This window comes from Cervus canadensis, chromosome 4, assembly GCF_019320065.1.
Source record: "Cervus canadensis isolate Bull #8, Minnesota chromosome 4, ASM1932006v1, whole genome shotgun sequence".
Lineage (NCBI taxonomy): Eukaryota > Metazoa > Chordata > Mammalia > Artiodactyla > Cervidae > Cervus > Cervus canadensis.
The window spans coordinates 66,844,337-66,863,524 of NC_057389.1; the positions used below are offsets into that span (position 1 = coordinate 66,844,337).

The 19,188-nt window shown below is 36.6% G+C and overlaps 1 protein-coding gene and 1 pseudogene across 1 annotated transcript; one reads left to right on the forward strand and one right to left on the reverse strand.

The window, feature by feature from the left end:
• Positions 1-272: 272 nt before the first annotated feature.
• On the reverse strand, positions 273-1,220 carry LOC122440875 (olfactory receptor 6M1-like). Its single transcript, XM_043467558.1, has one exon. It carries the CDS (start codon positions 1,218-1,220, stop codon positions 273-275), a length of 948 nt encoding a protein of 315 aa, XP_043323493.1.
• Positions 1,221-13,219: 11,999 nt separating this feature from the next.
• Positions 13,220-17,383, forward strand: LOC122440876 (annotated as a pseudogene).
• The last annotated feature ends 1,805 nt before the right edge of the window (positions 17,384-19,188 follow it).

Here is a 19,188-nt window from a genome sequence, read left to right on the forward strand (position 1 = left end):
GTCCAGTTCTTTGCAACCCCATGAACTATACAGTTCATGGAATTCTCCAGGCCAGAATACTGGCATGGGTACCTTTCCCTTCTCCAGGGGATCTTCCCAACCCAGGGATCGAACCCAGGTCTCCCACATTGCAGGCGGATTCTTTACCAGTTGAGCCACAAAGGAAGCCCTTCCTTATGTGAGCATATTCATTTGGAAGTAATTGCATGATAAAATAATTTTAAAGCCAGACATGAAGGTATCTTTGTTGTAAATATATCATTTTTGAGATTTTAAAGATTTGTTAGCATAATCACATATTTATAGACACCATCTCTCAGGGAATCTTTCACTTTCTCATTTCGAAGACTGTAGATGAAAGGATTCAACATTGGTGTCACAATGGTATTTAGCACTGTGGCAAATTTGTTAACATCCATCACATTACCCTTTTGTGGGCGGACATAGATGAAGATGGAGCTTCCATAGTAAAGTGTTACTACGGTGATATGTGAAACACAGGTGGAGAAAGCTTTCTGCCGTCCCTGGACAGAGGGAATTCTAAAGATAGTAATAATAATATATGTGTAAGACACTCCTGTCAGGAGCAAGGAACCCAACAGCAACACAGCAGAGGAGACAAAGTCAGCCAGCTCAGCCAGAGAGATATCTGCACAGACCAACTTTAGCACAGGAGCACTGTCACAGAAGAAGTGATTAATTACATTTGGCCCACAAAAGGGCAGAGGGGCAGTTAATATTGATGAGGCCAAAATTGACAAAAATGCACCTACGTAAGATCCCAGAAGCAATGATATGCATGTTTGTTTGTTCATGATGATGGCATACCTCAGTGGGTGGCAGATGGCAACATATCGATCAAAGGACATAACAGCCAAGATGAAGAATTCTGTGGATCCCAACAGAAAGTAGAAGAAAGACTGTGTAAGACATCCCGCAAAGGATATTGCTTTGGTGAGGGAAAATGTGTTTGCTAACATCTTAGGCACCACCGTGGAGGTAATTGCAACCTCAAGGAAAGAAAGATTGGCTACAAAGAAGTACATGGGTGAGTGCAGACGGTAGTCACCACACACCAAAAGGATAATAATGGTGTTGCCAATCAGAGACGTCACGTACATAAGCAGGAATGCAGAAAAAAGAAGAATTTCTACTTCTTTCCTGCTCTGAAATCCTAGAAGAATGAACTCAGTGACAATGGTCTTGTTTCTTTGATCCATAATTTCTCATTTCCACCTGGCATAATAAAAAAAGAAGTTTATGATTGGTCTTTGTATCTAAATCTTGGAAATAATCCACATATAGATTTTAACTGTATTTTCTTTTTGTGGAAGAAAAACAATAAAAACAAATAATTATTCTTCCAGTGTATAAACAGCTCCCGAGATAAACTGTGTCAGATGTAAGAGTTCAAGTGTGAAATTCACTCATAATAGCTGAATTAGTTCCACAATAAGATTGTGATAAATATCCTATTGAAAGACCTGTGAGTTTCCCCTCAGTGTAGAGAACCTAACAGTGAATTTAGTTCTTCACAAGTCTTGTGAACAGATGTATAGAGTGTCCTTTGAGATAAACACATCACAGTGTCCTTAATCCATTCAGATGTAAAGCATTTTAGAGTGCTGGAAAAGTTGCAAAGCTAGCTTATCATTGAGAAGAAAAAGTGCTTTAAAATAAACAACTAAACATGATTGCATAATACGTTCATTACTTTTGACTTACAAGTTCCAGCCACTGTATTGTCAGATCGTCCACTATAAAGTCAACTTTATGTAATTTCCATGTAGAATCACATCTTATAGCAAATGAGATATTCACAGGTATTTCAAGAGTAAGGGAAAGGTTTAAATAAATGACTTGTCAATACTGATTATATTTTTCTTAGAATTCAGAGAGACAGAGCAAATACTCAGCCAAGAGGGAGTAGAAAAATGAAACTTTTGAATTTTGAATATTCCTAAGAGAAGCAGTGAAAGCATAATTTTGTATTCTTCATACTAGAAAACAAGGGCCAAAAGCACAGAGAAAACAAGACACTCGTTGGAGAGAAGGTGATTTTGCTGGATGGCTATCTGATCCTAAAAGTTCATTAGCTTATTCTTTTACTCACTTTTATTATTATCTATTTACTGCATAATGAGGAAACAGATAAATATATGATTCATGCATGTTACACTTTTTATGAGTAAGAGGAATAAGTTAGACCAAAATTAAAGTTAAAGCACTATGATTCTTAACAATGACCACTCTTAACACAGTAACACAAATTCAGTATTTAAATAAGTATGAACTTAATTTGTCAATACAGTGGCTTGGTATGAAACACTGCAACCAGTTTACTTTCCTATAATCTTGCAAAGAAAAAGAAATATTGATGGATTAGATGAATAAGGAAAAAGTAATTGTGGAGTATATTACTTGAAAGAGGCTTTCTTGTCATCTCATAAATGGTTGGTTTGAATATGAACAATTGTTGGGAATCTCAAAGGCTATAGTGATGCAGGGCAGAAGCTAAAGATTCAGGTGTTGTTGCTGTTCAGTCACTAAGTCATGGTTGACTCTTTGCAACCCCATGGACAGCAGCACGCCAGGTTTTCCTGTCCTTCACCATCTCCTGGAGTTTGCTTAAACTCAATTGGAAACAATAAAGATTTATTCAATCAATTCCAAAATTTTGCTTTAAGCTTGTGTAAACAAAAAGAAGAGACAGAACAGGAGGAAATGATAGTTTGGGGGAAAACAAACAAATAATCCAAAAGCAATGTGAGCAAACAGTATCAATTAAAAAAGAATATTGTAAATTCTGTCCTTACCTGCTGAAGCATACCTCAAAATTGTTATGAATGTTCAAGTACATGGTTTCCAGGTATTCCTTCTCTGTAACTTCATGATTTGGGTTTTGCCTATGATTGGAATCATACTTAAAAGTTCGCTTCCTTCTTCTGACAGCCTCAGAAAGTTAAGAAACAAAGTCTGGTGATTGCAACAGTATTGATATGTGAATTTTTAAAGACTTTGTTGGGGAATGAATGATTCACAACTATGAAGTGCTGGTATATATCTGTAGATTATTAGAACTTGGAAAAGGAAGGGAAGCCTGAGTTCATTATTTCTGCTTCCCTAAGGCCAGGGTTTCTAGTAGCACAATAGCCTCCAGAGAATATTTTTAAAAATCCAATTAAAAGAAAAGTAAAAGTGCCCCAAATTAGAAAAGTGAGAACTTATAAACACAATTTCTATAAGAAACACATTAAACCCAGCAAAACCATTAGAGATGCTTTGCTCAAGACTGAATCTTTCAACTACTATATAATGTCATGTACATGCATCAGGTCATGAGAAGGATCTTGATATTTATCATTATCTGTAGCAACAGCAGCATAATCTCCAACTACATTTATTGAATGCTATGTCCTGTAAACTCTTCCAAAAATTGTACTTATATCTTTTTGAACTTTATAAAAACTATATGACATAGACTGTATTGTTACATTAACTTATGCCCTTTCACAAAATTAATAAATGATATCAAAAATTTGTCAAATTTCACAAAATTAATAAATAAAAATTATATCAAAATATAAATTGTGTCTAATATTAAAATTATTAAAAATGAATGGGCACATGGGCTTCAGTAGTTGTGGTGTGTGGGCTCAGTTGCCTCATGGCATGGGAAATCTTCCTGGACCAGGGTGGACCCCAGGTTCCCTGCATTGGTAGGTGTATTCATTCAACTGGGATACCAGTTGAATGAAATCCCTATATACTGGCTTTAAGCAACTGAAGACCTTCACCACTCATCACACCTAAAGTTTCTGGAACCTCAGAAACCTTTTCTGATCTCTCATTCTACTTAGCATTTGTTTCTAGAACCACAGGTAGCTATAAATTGCTGTGGTATTTGCCTCTGTTTTCAGTGGCTTCCAAACTCTGCCACAGGGCCCATGAACACACTGAGGGAGGCTGCACATAAATCAGTTTCTTGGGCTGCCTCCAGACAAGGAAAACATAGAATGTAGAGTCCCCTGTTTATTTCAGTCCAGAAGAAGGAATCTTGATATACAAGGTTCCTCCCAGTTTCACTGCTTTCCTTGGGTAGAGGAATATCATAAATAAGCATGCAAATGCTTTGAATTTTCCTACCACTTTTGCTTGAATCCTTCCATGATTTTACATTATCCTGTGTGCTGTAGCTTCTCAGCTGGTCTCCAGAGTTCTCAAAGTTTCTCTAGCCCCTATATTGTTTTTAACTTTCTATCTTTGTGGGGGAAATATATTTTTGGCCTTCCATTTTGCTAACATCTCTATATATATCAAGTTTAAATCAACCTTAATTTTTCTTTCTTCTCTTATTTCATAAGTTTACCTTTCTAGTCTTCCATGGTATAATTTTGAGCTTCAACTGAGATAAGACAAATTACTGAATTGTCAAATTACACTTAGAAAGCCCAGAGATCTCATTTAGTACCAAGTTTATGTAAAATTTCAAACACAAAAATATCTGAGTGTTTTCGACCTCTGAGTCTCCTGGTGAACTCTAAGCTTTTCAATGAAGTTTTTCAGAGAAGTACTGTACATATCAGGGCATCCTTCCAACTCAATTTAATATATGATACTTCTGTATAATATGTGTAATCACACCACGTGTATTGAATACAAAGGTTTGGTTAAAGAAACATGCCCTGTATAAACATATCATTTTTAATTTGTATGACATTTACCAGGAAGTCCTAGTCAATAAATACATAAAGTGCTATATGCTATAAGGAATCCTAGACAGCCAGGTACATCCTGCCAAATGTATTCTATAAATAAAGACTTCCCTGCTAACAAATTATTTTTCCCCAAAAGGTGTACTATACACTTAACAGCTGCAATGTTAAGAGAGGTTCTATTTGTACCTATTATGGTTTTATTGTGAATAACTTTGACTTTTATTATTTTCGTACATTTATTTAGTTGATCATGATTTCTCTCATTTATTCATGTAAATAATAAATTGATTGACTTTCTGAAGACTTAAATAAACTTTTCTTGAATATGTATCAATAATTTATGATATATTAGCCTTTCAATGGAGAGCATGATCATGTTTGCTTATATTTTGAACTCTTTTATCTATATTTATGAAGAATATGTTCTTTGGCTGTTGATTTTGTAATGTTCTTCTCAGTTATCAGTTTAGTTCAGTTGTTCAGTCCTGTCTGACTCTTTGCGACCTCATGGACTGCAGCAAGCCAGGCTTCCCTATCCATTACCAACTCCTGGAGCTTGCTCAAACTCATATCCATTGAGTTGGTGATGCCATTCAACCATCTCATCCTCTGTCATCTCCTTCTCTTCCTGCCTTCTCAGTTAAAGTTATACTTTATTATTATAGTAATACTATAATATAATTTCATAATTTTATAATAATTTCAACACTATTATAAGTCTTTTTGAGCTCATAAAATGGGTGGGTAGAATTATTTTACCTCTATTTCCTGAAATAATTTGTGTAAGGGAAATAAACCTTAATAATATTCACAAAATTTCACTTATGAAGCCATGTGGATCCATAAATTCTTCTGAAGATTTTTTGCAGGTCAAAGTAATGTTTTCTATTGTATCATTATTATGACCTTTTTGGCAAAAAAATGTCAATTTTCCAGTTGGTGCTAGTGGTAAAAAACCTGTCTGTCAATGCATGAGACATAAGAGACGTGGGTTTGAGTCCTGGGTCAGGAAGATTCCCTGGAAGAGAGCATGGCAACCCACTCCAGGACTCTTGCAAAGAATCAGACACAACTAAGCGACTTAGCACATGGCACATGTTAATTTCATCAATGTTATCATTAAAATGACATAAAGTTTATGCTGTATCATGCTACCTTTTCAATATTTGTGGCATTTGTAGTGATGCTGCATCTAGTTTTAGAAACCCTGGTGTTTTCACTCACTTTAACATTTCATTAATGTTTTTTAAATTTTCAACATTAAAATACAAATTTTGTTTACATTTTGTTTTTCCATATATATTTTTATTTTTCTACCAAAAGAAGTGACTGAAAATAGCACATTTTTAAACTTAAATTTCTGGTAGTCAATAATCTTATATGTATTTCACTGGACTAAAATCAATGTGTTAACATGGATATATTATTTTCTGAAAACTCCAAGGGATAATCCATTTTCTTGTTTTTTTAAGCTTCTAAAGAATTTCTAGTTTTGTTGATCACGCATGCATGTGTGCTGAGTCTTGATCATACCCACTTCCCAACTCAAAGCCTACATTGACTAGTCAATTCATTTGTACATAACCACCTCTCTGGGGGAGGGGCCACAAGTCACAAAGTGTAAGCAACTCCAGAAGATGGAGAAAGCGAAGAAATGAATTCTCCCTGTAACCTGCAGAAGGAAGACAGCCTGGCTGACACCTTGATGTTTAGGACTTCTGACATCCAGAGCAGTTTAAGGAAAAGAACCTGCAGCAAAATTTGAAATGATGGACAACTTGACCTTGAAAAGATCTTGTGGTGATTTGAGATCCTGTTGGCTGTCCAAAGGGTGAGGAGCCCTTTGAGAGAAGAATTTCCTTTGGCTGGTAGCAGAACACTAAAGCAGAAAGGTTCAAGAATGAGAAGAATTTAATGAGGTATCCTTAAGATGGCAGAGTAGAAGGACGTGTGTTCATCTTCTTCTGCGAGAACTCCAAAATTACAACTTGCTGCTGTACAATGGTTGACAGGAGAAATGTTTGATCCCACCAAAAAAAGATACCCCATGTCCAAGGGTAAATGAGAAGTCCCAGAAAGACAGTAGAAGGGGTGAAATCATGTTTAGAATGAAACCCCATTCCCTCCAGAGATGCTCAAGGGCTCAAACAAACCTTGTGCACACCAGGACCCAGAGACCCCACAAAGACTGAGCCAGAGCTGCGTCTGAGTGTCTCCTGCAGAGGTAAGGGTCAAGAGTGGCCTAACACAGGGACAGGGACTCTGGGTGCAGCAGACCTGGATATGGCATAAGCCCTCTTCAAGGAGGTCACCATTAAACCCACCATAAAGCCACCATAACTTACACAGGACTTGGTAAACAGACTCTTGGAGGGCACAAACAAAACCTTGTGCACACCAGGACCCAGAGGAAAGGAGAAGTGATCCCACAAGAGACTGACCCAGACTTGCCTGTGAGTGTCCAGGAGTCTCTGGCAGAGGCTTGGGTCACAGTGCCCTGCAGCAGAGCATACGTAGGACCTTTAGAAGAACTAAAGAGCCTCTTGATGAAAGTGAAAGAGGAGAGTGAAAAAGTTGGCTTAAAACAGCATTTCAAAAACTCAGCCTTTAGATCGTGGCATCCTGTTACATCACTTCATGGCAAATTGGGGAGACAATGGAAACAACGAGAGACTTTATTTTGGGGGCACCAAAATCACTGCAGATGGTTACTGCAGCCATGAAATTAAAAGATGCTTGCTACTTGGAGGAAAAGCTATGAAAACCTAGACAGCATACTAAAAAGAAGAGACATTACTTTGCCAACAAAGTCCATCTAGTCAAAACTACGATTTTTCCAGTAGTCAGGTATGGATGTGAGAGTTAGACTATAAAGAAAGCAAAGTGCTGAAGAATTGATGCTTTTGACTGTGGTGTTGGAGAAAACTTTTGAGAGTCCCTTGGACTGAAAGGAAATCCAATCAGTATTGTAGCCTGGAGAAGTCCTTAGTCTGTGTAGTCCATGGTGTCACAAAGGATTGGAAGTAGTCAAATAGAAGATGGCAAGAGTGAACATCAACATTTTAGGAATCAGTGAACCAAAATGGACTGGAATGGGTGAATTGAACTCAGATGACCATTATATCTAATATTGTGGGCAAGAATACCTCAGAAGAAATAGAGTAGCCATCATAGTCAACAAGAGTCCAAAATGCAGTACTTGGATGCAGTCTCAAAAACAACAGAATGATCTGTTCATTTCCAAGGCAAATCATTCAATATCACAATAATCCAAGTCTATGACCCAACCAGTAATGCTGAAGAAGTTGAACTTGAATGGTTCTTTGAAGACCTACAAGATCTTCTAGAACTAGCATTCAAAAAAGATGTACTTTTCATTATAGGGGACTGGAATGCAAAAGTAGGAAGTCAAGAACACCTGGAGTAACAGGCAAATTTAGCCTTGGAGTACAGAATGAAGCAGGGTGAAAGCTAATAGAGTTTTGTCAAGAGAAGCACTGGTCATATCAAACATATTCTTCCAACAACACAAGAGAGGACTCTACACATGGACATCACCAGATGGTCAATACAGAAATCAGATTGATTATATTCTTTGCAGCCAAAGACAGAGAAGCTCTATACAGTCAGCAAAAACAAGAACGGAAGCATATGGTGGCTCAGATCATGACTCCTTATTGCCAAATTCAAAATTAAACTGAAGAAATTAGGGAAAAACCACTAGACCATTCAAGTATGACCTAAATCAAATCCCTAACGATTATACAGTAGAAGTGACAAATAGATTCAAAGGATTAGATCTGATAGACATAATGCCTGAAGAAATATGGCTGGAAGTTCATGACATTGTACAGGAGGCAGTGATCAAGACCATCCTCAAAAAGATAAATGAAAAAAAGGGAAAATGCTTGTCTGAGGAGGTCTTACAAATAGCTGTGAAAAGAGGAAAAGCTAAAGGCAAAGGAGAAAAGGAGAGATATACCCATTTGAATGCAGAATTCCAAAGAATAGCAAGGAGAGATAAGAAAGCCTTCCTCAGTCATCAATGCAAAGAAATAGAGGAAAACAATAGAATGGGAAAGACTAGAGATCTCTTCAAAAAAATTAGAGATACCAAGGGAACATTTCATGCAAAGATGGCCCCAATAAAAGACAGAAATGGTATGAACCTAAAAGAAGCAGAAGATATTAAGAAGAGGTGGCAAGAATACACAGAAGAACTATACAAAAAAGATCTTAATGAACCAGTTAACCACTGTGGTGTGATCACTCACCTAGAGCCAGACATCCTAAATGTGAAATCAAATGGGCCTTAGGAAGCATCCCTAGGAAAAAAGCTAGTGGAGGTGATGGAATTCCAGTTGAGCTATTTCAAATCCTAAAAGATGATGCTGTCAAACTGCCGCACAAACTACAGCAAATTTGGAAAACAGCAGTGGTCACAGGACTGGAAAAGGTCAGTTTTCATTCCAACCCCAAAGAAAGGCAATCTTAAAGAAATGTTCACACTACCGCAAAAATGCACTCATTTCACACTCTAGCAAAGTAATGGTCAAAATTCTCCAAGCCAGACTTCAACAGTACTTGAACTGAGAACTTCCAGATGTTCAAGCTGGACTTAGAAAAGGCAGAGGAACCAGAGATTAAATTGCCAACGTCCAATGAATCATAGAAAAAACCAGAGTTCCAGAAAAGCATCTACTTCCGCTTTATTGACTACACCAAATCCTTTGACAGTGTGGGTCACCACAAACTGTGGAAAATTCTTCGAGAGTCGGGAATACCAGACCATCTGACCTGCCTCCTGTGAAATCTGTATGCAGGTCAAGAAGCAACAGTTAGAACTGAACATGGAACAATGGACTGGTTCCAAATCAGGAAAGGGGTATGTCAAGGCTGTATATTGTGACCCTACTTATTTAGCTTCTATGCAGAGTACATCATGAGAAATGCTAGGCTAGATGAAGCACAGGCTGGAATCAAGATTGCTGAGAGAAATATCAATAACCCCAGATATTCAGATGACATCAGCCTTATGACAGAAAGTGAAGAAGAACTAAAGAGCCTCTTGATGAAAGTGAAAGAAGAGAGTGGAAAAGGTTGGCTTAAAGCTCAACATTCAGAAAACTAAGATTATGGCATCTGGTGTCATCTCTTTATGGCAAATAGTTGGGGAAACAATGGAAACAGTGCCTGGCTTTATTTTGGGGGGTTCCAAAACACTGCAGGTGGTGACTGCAGCCATGAAATTAAAAGACGCTTGCTCCTTGGAATGACCAAGTTATGACCAGCTTAGGCAGCATACGAAAAAGCAGAGACATTACTTTGCCAACAAAGGTCTGTCTAGTCAAAGCTATGGTTTTCCAGCAGTCATGTATGGATGTGAGAGTTGGACTATAAAGAAAGCTGAGCACCAAAGAATTGATGCTTGTTAACTGTGGTGTTGGAGAAGACTCTTGAGAATCCCTTGGACAACAAGGAGATCCAACCAGTCCATCCTGAAGGAAATCAGTCCTGAATATTCATTGGAAGGCCTAATGCTGAAGCTGAAACTCCATTACTTTGGCCACCTGATGGGAAGAGCTGACTCATTGGAAAAGACCCTGATGCTTGGAAAGACTGAAGGTGGGAGGAGAAAGGGATGACAGATGAGATGTTTTGATAGCATCACTGACTCAATGGACATAAGTTTGAGTAACCGCTGGGAGTTGGTGATGGACAGGGAAGTCTGGCAAGCTGCAGTCCATGGGTTTGCAGAGAGTTGGACACAACTGGTGGACTGAAGTGAACTGAACTGAATGAGTGGGAAGATTATTCCAGCTATTTTTGAGAAGGGGTGGAGATTTTAAGGATTTGGGCCACCTCCCTCTCCTTGGTCTTTTAACAATGCTGCGGAACTGTCATGGCACCTCTGAGTGTGTCATTTCACTTGTTGATTGAGGATTGAGGTCTAGTCTTGTCTGCCATCTTGGTCTCATTTGACTTTAGTTGGTTTTTGTTGTGTCCTTGGGCTATGTCCTTCTTTCAAAAGTTGTTTCCTGCCTCTTTTGCTCCTGTTGCAGCCTGATGGGAGTTCCCCTGTATGTTATTTGTCATTTTTCCCTTGTTACATTTAATATTTTATATTTGTCTTGAATCTTTTTTAGTTTGATTACTGTGTGTTTTGGTGTGTTCCTCCTTGGATTTATCCTGCTTAGGACTCTCTGTTCTTCTTGGACTTGGTTGATTATTTCCTTTCCCATGTTAAGGAAGTTTTCAGTTATTATCTATTCAAATATTTTCTCAGGTCCTTTCTCTCTCTTCTCCTTCTGGGACCCCTATACTGTGAATGTTAGTGCACCTGTTGTTGTCTCATATGTCTCTTAGGCTGTCTTCATTTCTTTTCATTATTTTTACTATATTCTGTTTTATCAGAACCCTAGGCTGGGAAGCCTGTCATGGCATTCAGATCCTTCCCAACAGTGGGAGAACTTCTTTGGTATTATTGTTCTCCAGTTTGTGGGTTACGCACCCAGCAGGTATGGGATTTGATTTTATTGTGACTGCGGCTCTCCTATCATCTTGCTGCAGCTTCTTCTTTCTCTTTGAATGTGGGGTATCTTTTATTAGTGTGTTCCAGCATCCTTCTGTAGATGGTTATTCAACAGCTAGTTGCAATTTTAGTGTTCCCACAGGAGATGAGCACATGTCCTTCTACTCTGGCGTCTTGAATCAGAAGTCATAACAGTCTATTCTGAATTGACAACAGCTTAACTTTAAGCTCAGCATATTTACTGCCTGCTAAAATATTTCATTTTTTAATGTTACCAGTCATATTTCTATATTGTGTACTTATTAATTAATTACTACAGCTATAACTTTATTTAATACTTTTGTCTTCTAGTATTTATACTACAGCTAATAATGATTCACATAACCATTACAGTATTATGCAGAATATGTTTATATGTTTACATTTACCTGTAAATTTATATAGTCATATGTTCTCATATTACTAAATAGTGTCCTTTTATTTCAACTTGAAAAACTGTTTTGCATTTCTTGTATGGCAGCCTAGTAGTGATGACACTGCTAAAATATTTAACTTATTTGCTGAAGTGAAGTGAAGTCACTAAGTCGTGGCCGACTCTTTACAACCCCATGTTCTTGCCTGGAGAATCCCAGAGATGGGGGAGCCTGGTGGGCTGACGTCTATGGGATCACACAGAGTCGGACACGACTGAAGTGACTTGGCAGCAGCAGCAGCAGTACTGTAGCCTACCAGGCTCCTCCATCCATGGAATTTTCCAGGCAAGAGTACTGGAGTGGGTTGCCATTTCCTTCTCCAGAGGATCTTTCCAACCCAGGAATCGAACCTGGGTCTCTGCATTGCAGGCAAACGCTTTACCATCTGAGCTACCAGGGTTTCATAAAAAATGTAACATTTTTTTCAGCATTTGGATCTGAAATTTACTTAGGTATCACAATATGAATGTTTGTATTACACTTTTGTCTTAAGGAATTTGTATACATGAAAATCTATCACAAATGAACACTATTTAAATTACAGCTAACTTATTATGCTCTTTTTACCAAAGTATAAGTAAACTAATGTTTAGTTTGTTAAGTCACTTTCTGTGTGCTTCATTACCTGCATAAATTGGAGGCTTTGATTTTATGATATTGATTGATTGGTTTCACTCAACAGAATCAAGTATTTGTTAGTATAGCTCTTTAGAAGAGAATATGACTGACATCTCACCATTATAAATGCAAATATGGCTTTTCTATTTCAAGAAACTAATAAAAATATATTTGTGCTGCAGGGCTTGCCAAGTCGCGCTAGTGGTAAAGAACCTACCTGCCCATGAAGCAGAGGTAAAAGACGCGGGTTTGTTCCCTGGTCCAGGAAGCTCCCCTGGAAAAGGGAATGGCTACCCACTCCAGTATTCTTGCCTGGAGAATATCATGGACAGAGGAGCCTGATGGACTAAGGTCCATAGGATCTCAAAGAGTTGGACACTACTGAAGTGACATAGCGCATACACACACTCTATGAGTGACATAACCAATACCTGGGAACATGCTAATTACATAGATTCTTTTCTGTAACAGCTCAATGGGTGATAGGATAAATATGATCCTTAAATACCTACTTAGTGATTATGGGGACTCTTGACTGCATGCCAGTATTTGAATTTTAGCCCCCCAAGCTCTTCTGTCATTGGAATTCTCCAGGCAAGAGTGCTGAACTGAGTGGCCATTCTCTTCTCCAGAGGATCTTCCAGACCCAGGGATGGGACCCAGGTCTCCTACATTGCAGGCAGACTCTTTACCATCTGAGCCACCACGGAAGCCTTTGAAGTTACTTATTGGTAAGGAAAAGTCAGTTGTGGTACTTAATTTCTTCATATAAGACAGTGCCAAGATTTGTCTTGTAATTGAAAGGGACAGATAAGCCAATTTCAACAAAAGTGGCAGCCTCTCTCTTTGGAACATTTCCAATTTTAAGCCACTGGGACATGGGCAGCAGATATAAAATCATCACCATTCTTAATCTTTCTATACTCACTGACAAATATGTTTGCTCACAGAAAGTATAGTGCCTCTTGGAAAGGAAAAGAGCATTTACATATCTGAAAGTCAAAGTTAATGTTGTCCATCTGGATGAATCATCAGTAATAATTTAAACAGTGACTATGACATGAAGCCTGCTGTATTCTTTCACCTTCTATAGAACAGATACTTTAGTGAGTTTTATTTTCTTTCACTCTGACTGTTGATTATAATTTCAGTCAAAATATGAGAAGCCTGTAAAAAAGTCTTATTTAAATTCTGTAGTTAGGAAGTTTCTTCTGTAATAATGCTTAATTTAATATCTCTAAAGCATGAATTGCTAAGTATAGGCCACAGAGAAGTCTTCTGTATCTATCTATATTCTAAAATGAGCTTATATACAAAAGACATATTTGTCTTTGTAACTCTTTATTTACATAACTTCTTTGTAATGCACAACAGCATTCTGATTCATTGTAATGAATGAAAAATAAGTTGAAAACACTAGGTAAATTAACCACAATAAAAAAATTAGCAAAGTAAGTAAAATGCTGAAGTGAGAGATCAAAAAGTTATATATAACTTGGCAATGCATTACCACTAAAATGTACTGGATATTACTGGAGGAAGCAAATAATTACTATAGTAATTATCAATTAGCTTTGTTTAGTTTTGACTTATGTAAAGCATAGCTTTGAATTATACAATACATATATGGAGCTTAGATTTTTAAAAGTAGTTTGGAATTCTATGCATTTGAGCCTCTAAAATGTAAGCTCAACTATAGTTCAACTATATCTTCTCTACTTTGTTAAATTTCATAACTCTTAAATAATTATAATTTTGGAATGATTAGTTTTAGGTAATTTTTTCTAATAAAGTATAAGAGGAAATGCATTACATGCCAAATATCCCATCACAAATATTTTGTATTCATTTAATTTTTATTTATCTACATTTTTCAACATATAAAAATAGGAGATCTATCTATCTATCTATAGAGACAGTCAGGTTGACAGAGAGTAGAAGAGATATTAGATGACATTAAGGGAAAATATAATAACAGTAGCCAATCTGGGAAATAAAAATATATATATATCAACATAATCAGAAAACACACGAAGGTGTATTTTAATAAAAATCATGCACTGAAGAAAAGATACACGCATATCAGAGATGTCAATTAATTTCAGCATTTTACACTAAATTTATTCACCCAACTTTTTAACTCTTTTCTTTATCCATTTTACTCAGTTTTATTAATTGAATTCTTAAATGGGTAAAAAATAATTGTTGATCATTGAGTGAGAAAGACAGGCCAGAGATAATAGTCTCAATTATGGCATCAAAAATTAAGCCAGAAATATGTTGAGGTAAGACTATTAATAAATAGATGACAGAGAGATAAACTTATATGCTTTTAAATATATGTACCCATGTATGTTTATATCTATGCCTATGTCTATAGCTATGCTTTCATTTATCTATATCTTCCCTACCAAGGGATTGGCAGATTTTAAATCAAGTAGAGAAGAAGACAGAATTTACATTTTAAAATGGAGTTATACTTAGGCAAAACATTTGGAAACAGTTCATGACATCTAGGAAGCATACAAATCAGGGGTGAGAAAAATGACATTGGCAATTAAAATATAGAGATAGGAAATATAGTTTTGTAGACATAAATTTAGCTTTTCTTATATTTCCATGTTTGTAGTAGTATATTGAAGTATGACCTAGTAAATATATGTGTGAGTTTATATCTGTTTCTAACTTTCTACCATCCATCTAGGTAGATGAATTTTAAAAATAAATGAATTGACTTTAAAAAGGTGAAAACTCGGTAACCAAAATGATATGAGACTGTTAAGGGAGAATGTAGAGAAACCCAAAAGGCCCAAAGAAGAAATTCTGGGATATGACATTTAATCCATTATTCAATAATCTAAAATCTTAGAAGATATTAAAAAAGATTAGAGTTGTGTGTGTGCTCAGTTGCGTCCAAATCTTTGGGGCTTCATGGACTGTGTAGCACACCAGGTTTCTCTGCCAATGGGATTTTCTAGGCAAGAATACTGGAGTGGGGTGTGCAATTTCCTACTCCAGGGGATCTTCCCAAACCAGGGATCAAAGCTGCATCTCTTGCATCTCCTGTATTGGCAGACAGACAGATTCTTTACCACTGGTGCCACCTGGAAAGCCCGGAGTTGTGTAGAAAGGAAACAAATTTAAGTAGAGAGAAGAATTTCTATTATGTTATGGAGTTTATTTTTAAGACAAAAGTTGGAGCAAATAATTATTTCTAACAGTCAATTGATTGAAAGAAAAAAAAAAACACAAGGCAAATAGATATGTTGTGACATGGCATCATTGTATACTCCATATCTTTCTCTTACTTTTGTTCATATGTAAATTAGGATCCTATTGTGCTGAGAAGCTGAAACAATTTGTTATATAGTTGCATAGCATTATAACAGTTTGTAGACACATGAAGAGAAACTGAAAAAAATCTCATAAAGTACATATAAAGTATATGATTAATATATAGGCTTATATTGATGGAGAAGATATACCATTGAAATTATTTTTTACTTCTGTCTCTTTCACACACACACTCAACATGGTCATTAAAAAGATGATCATTAAATAGGAACACTTATTTAGAGTTGTTATTTTTCAGGTATGCTGAGGTAATATTGACTATATTTAGGATTTATGACCACTTTAACCAAACTTTTTCCTAATGCAGAATATTTCATCAAGAATGAACAATATCTCCACAGTATCAGAATTTATTATCTTTTGTTTTCCTGGTCCATGGATTTTTCAGTTCTTAACAAGCTGGGTTTTTCATAGTAATTTACCTGGCAGCCCTAATGGGGAATGGCCTCATTTTTTTTTATAACATCCTTCAGTTCAGTTCAGTCACTTGGTCGTGTCCGACTCTTTGAGAGAGACCCCCATGGACTGCAGCACACCAGGCTTCCCTGTCCATCACCAACTCCCGGAGCATATTCAAACTCATGTCCATTGAGTTGGTGATGGCATCCAACCATCTCGTCCTCTGTCATCCCCTTCTCCTCCTGCCTTCAATCTTTCCCAGAATCAGGGTCTTTTTAAATGAGTCAGTTCTTCACCTCAGGTGGCAAAAGTATTGGAGTTTCAGCATCAATCCTTTCAATGAATATTCAGGACTGATTTCCTTTAGGATGGACTGGTTGGATATCTTTGCTGTCCAAGGGACTCTAAAGAGTATTCTCCAACATCATAGTTCAATAGCATCCTTAGACCCATGCCTCCACACATTACTTCTTAAGAAATTTGTCCGTTATTGACATTTACCTCACTTCAGTTGCTGTGCTCAAAACTGTTGTCAACTTTTTGACCCACAGGAATTCCTTCACCTTTCTTAATTGTGTCACCCAGGTGTTTCTGGTGCCTTTTTCAGCAGTGGCAGAACGATTTCTCCTCACAGGCATGTCCATTGACTGCTATGTTGCCATTTGCCATCCCCTGCACTATGAAGTTATTATGAACAGAGGCACATGTGTCCAGATGATGGTTCTATCCTGGTTCAGTGGTGGCTTGCTATCTGTTATGCACACAGCAGAAACATTTTCTTTATTTTACTGTGGGCTCAACAAGATCCAACAAATCTTCTGTGATGTTCCCCATTTGTTAGTTATTACTTGCTCAAAGAATATAACTGCAGAAATTGTGCTTATACTTGTTAATGCAGTCCTGGATTTCTGTTGCTTTATGTGCATCATAATCTCATACATCTACATCTTCTCTACTGTCAGAAAGATTCTGTCTACAGAAGGGCAGTCAAAGCCTCTTCTACTTGCCTCCCACACTCGGCAGTTAGTGCACTTTTTCTCTCAACTGAATTTATTACATGCTTGAAATCTATTTTAGGGTCTACGTCATTCACTGATCTCATTTTATATCTTCTTTCTATATTTTATTGCCCCTTCCTTAATCCCATCTTATACAGCCTAAGAAACAAAGCCATGAAAACAGGTCTAGATAAGTTACTCACTGGAAAGCTCTGACAAAGGAAAATATCCTTATCTTTCTCCAAGAATAGAGGCATTTTTCTTCTTAATATTTGTGTAAGTACAGGATAGATCTGGCTGATTTGTTGTGTTAGTCTCCAAGATTACCTGGACTCATGGTGATGATGCTTGGTCAATCTGCAATAAACCATAAAATCTAGTATGAATGAAGTTGCACTCAGGTCTGACAGTTCCAGTTTTGGAGAATTGCTAGAGAAAATGTACATTCATAGTTATTAAATAGTTACCATTAGGCCAACTTAATTTCTGTTTATTGAGTCAGCTCACACATCCTGGTTTTGGATTCTTAACTAGAGAGCAGCTTCCTCCTTGAGTAAATCTGGATTCCCAGGTGTCCTGCTTTGTATTCTGGAGAGGAAGTACATCCTCTCTGGAGAATGTGACTGAGAATGGCCCCTGGAAGCTGAGCCAAGGTGTTCTGAATCTCAATATTGCATTACACTTTCTTGCTCCTGTTGCATTGTACCATTTACAGTAACAAACCTTTTTTGTGTATGCATTGATAGGTTATTGTCAGTCTTTTATATAATCTATAAGACTGGAACATAGCTAAATAAAACATTTGCTTCTGTCTCAAAAGTCTTCATAACTATCATTGAAAACTAAAACAAGAGAGATGCTTTTTCCTGGAAGATTCACTTTGGAGAAATGTCTATTTAGATCTGCTCATTTTTTGATTGGGCTGTTAGTTTTTTCATACCCAAGATTTTGAAAAGCTTTTAATTCTTTATTATAACTGACCAGTACACAGAAATAATTTATGTGGTATCTTTTGATGTATGGTCTGTTAGTGTTTCCTTTTGGCACTGCTCATTTAAACTCTTGCCCAAATAACATAAGAGAAAAACAAGCTGCTACAAACTCAGACAGATTTCTCAGAAAACTATGCTGCTTGATACATATGTTTTGTTTATAATATTCTATCTTTTTCTGGCTCAAATCTTAGCTAAATGCAAATCTTTAGCAAATAAACATTTTGACTTAGGCAGTAGTTAGAATTTACTAGTGTATAAGAAATGGGTGATGATGTCTTTGATTTGCTTATACTGTCATTATTTTGCAAAATAAATATTCTTTGAAATCACTTACTTAGTTTTTTCAATAAGTGTTATAATTTTTACCACTATTGCCATTGACACATATTTATGTCTAAAATAAAATTTTAACATAGAATACCTACATCTTCAAAAATTTAGTAGGATAAATAAATTCATGACTCCTTTACTAATTACTAACTGTGATTTTTACATTATAGCTCTCTATATTTGTTTAACTACATGTGTGCATATATTTAATCATCTTCTTTGAAATTATGTTTTAAGTTGAGTGAAATAACATATTGCAAAGTTTGATGTAAACCTCGGTATTCAGCAAATACTCTCTAATTGGCTTCTCTGTTATTTCTAATGTTTGTAAGCTTGCTTCCTGTTTCATTGTGTCTAAAGTCTCTGAGCATTTGTTTGGTCAATGACCGTGGGTTAATATAGAGCACCACATAATTCAATAAGTACAAGAATCTACATAATCACTTTCTAATGTAGTTGAGGATTAAAGATGTTATTTAAGTGAGACCATATTTTAATATAATAAATCTATTAATGATATGGAAAGTTTATCACTCATTTAAAAAAAATTATACATTTTTGTGATGACACCAGTAATAGGTAATTGAATATGAAAGTTTTAACTTCACCTTCAGAACAATTACTGAAAACTAATAAAGTTCTGCAGATAGTTCAGTTCAGTTCAATTCAGTTGCTCGGTCGTGTCCGACTGTTTGCAACGCCATGGACTGCAGTACGCCAAGCTTCCCTGTCCATCACCAACTTCCAGAGCCTACTCAAACTCATGTCCAT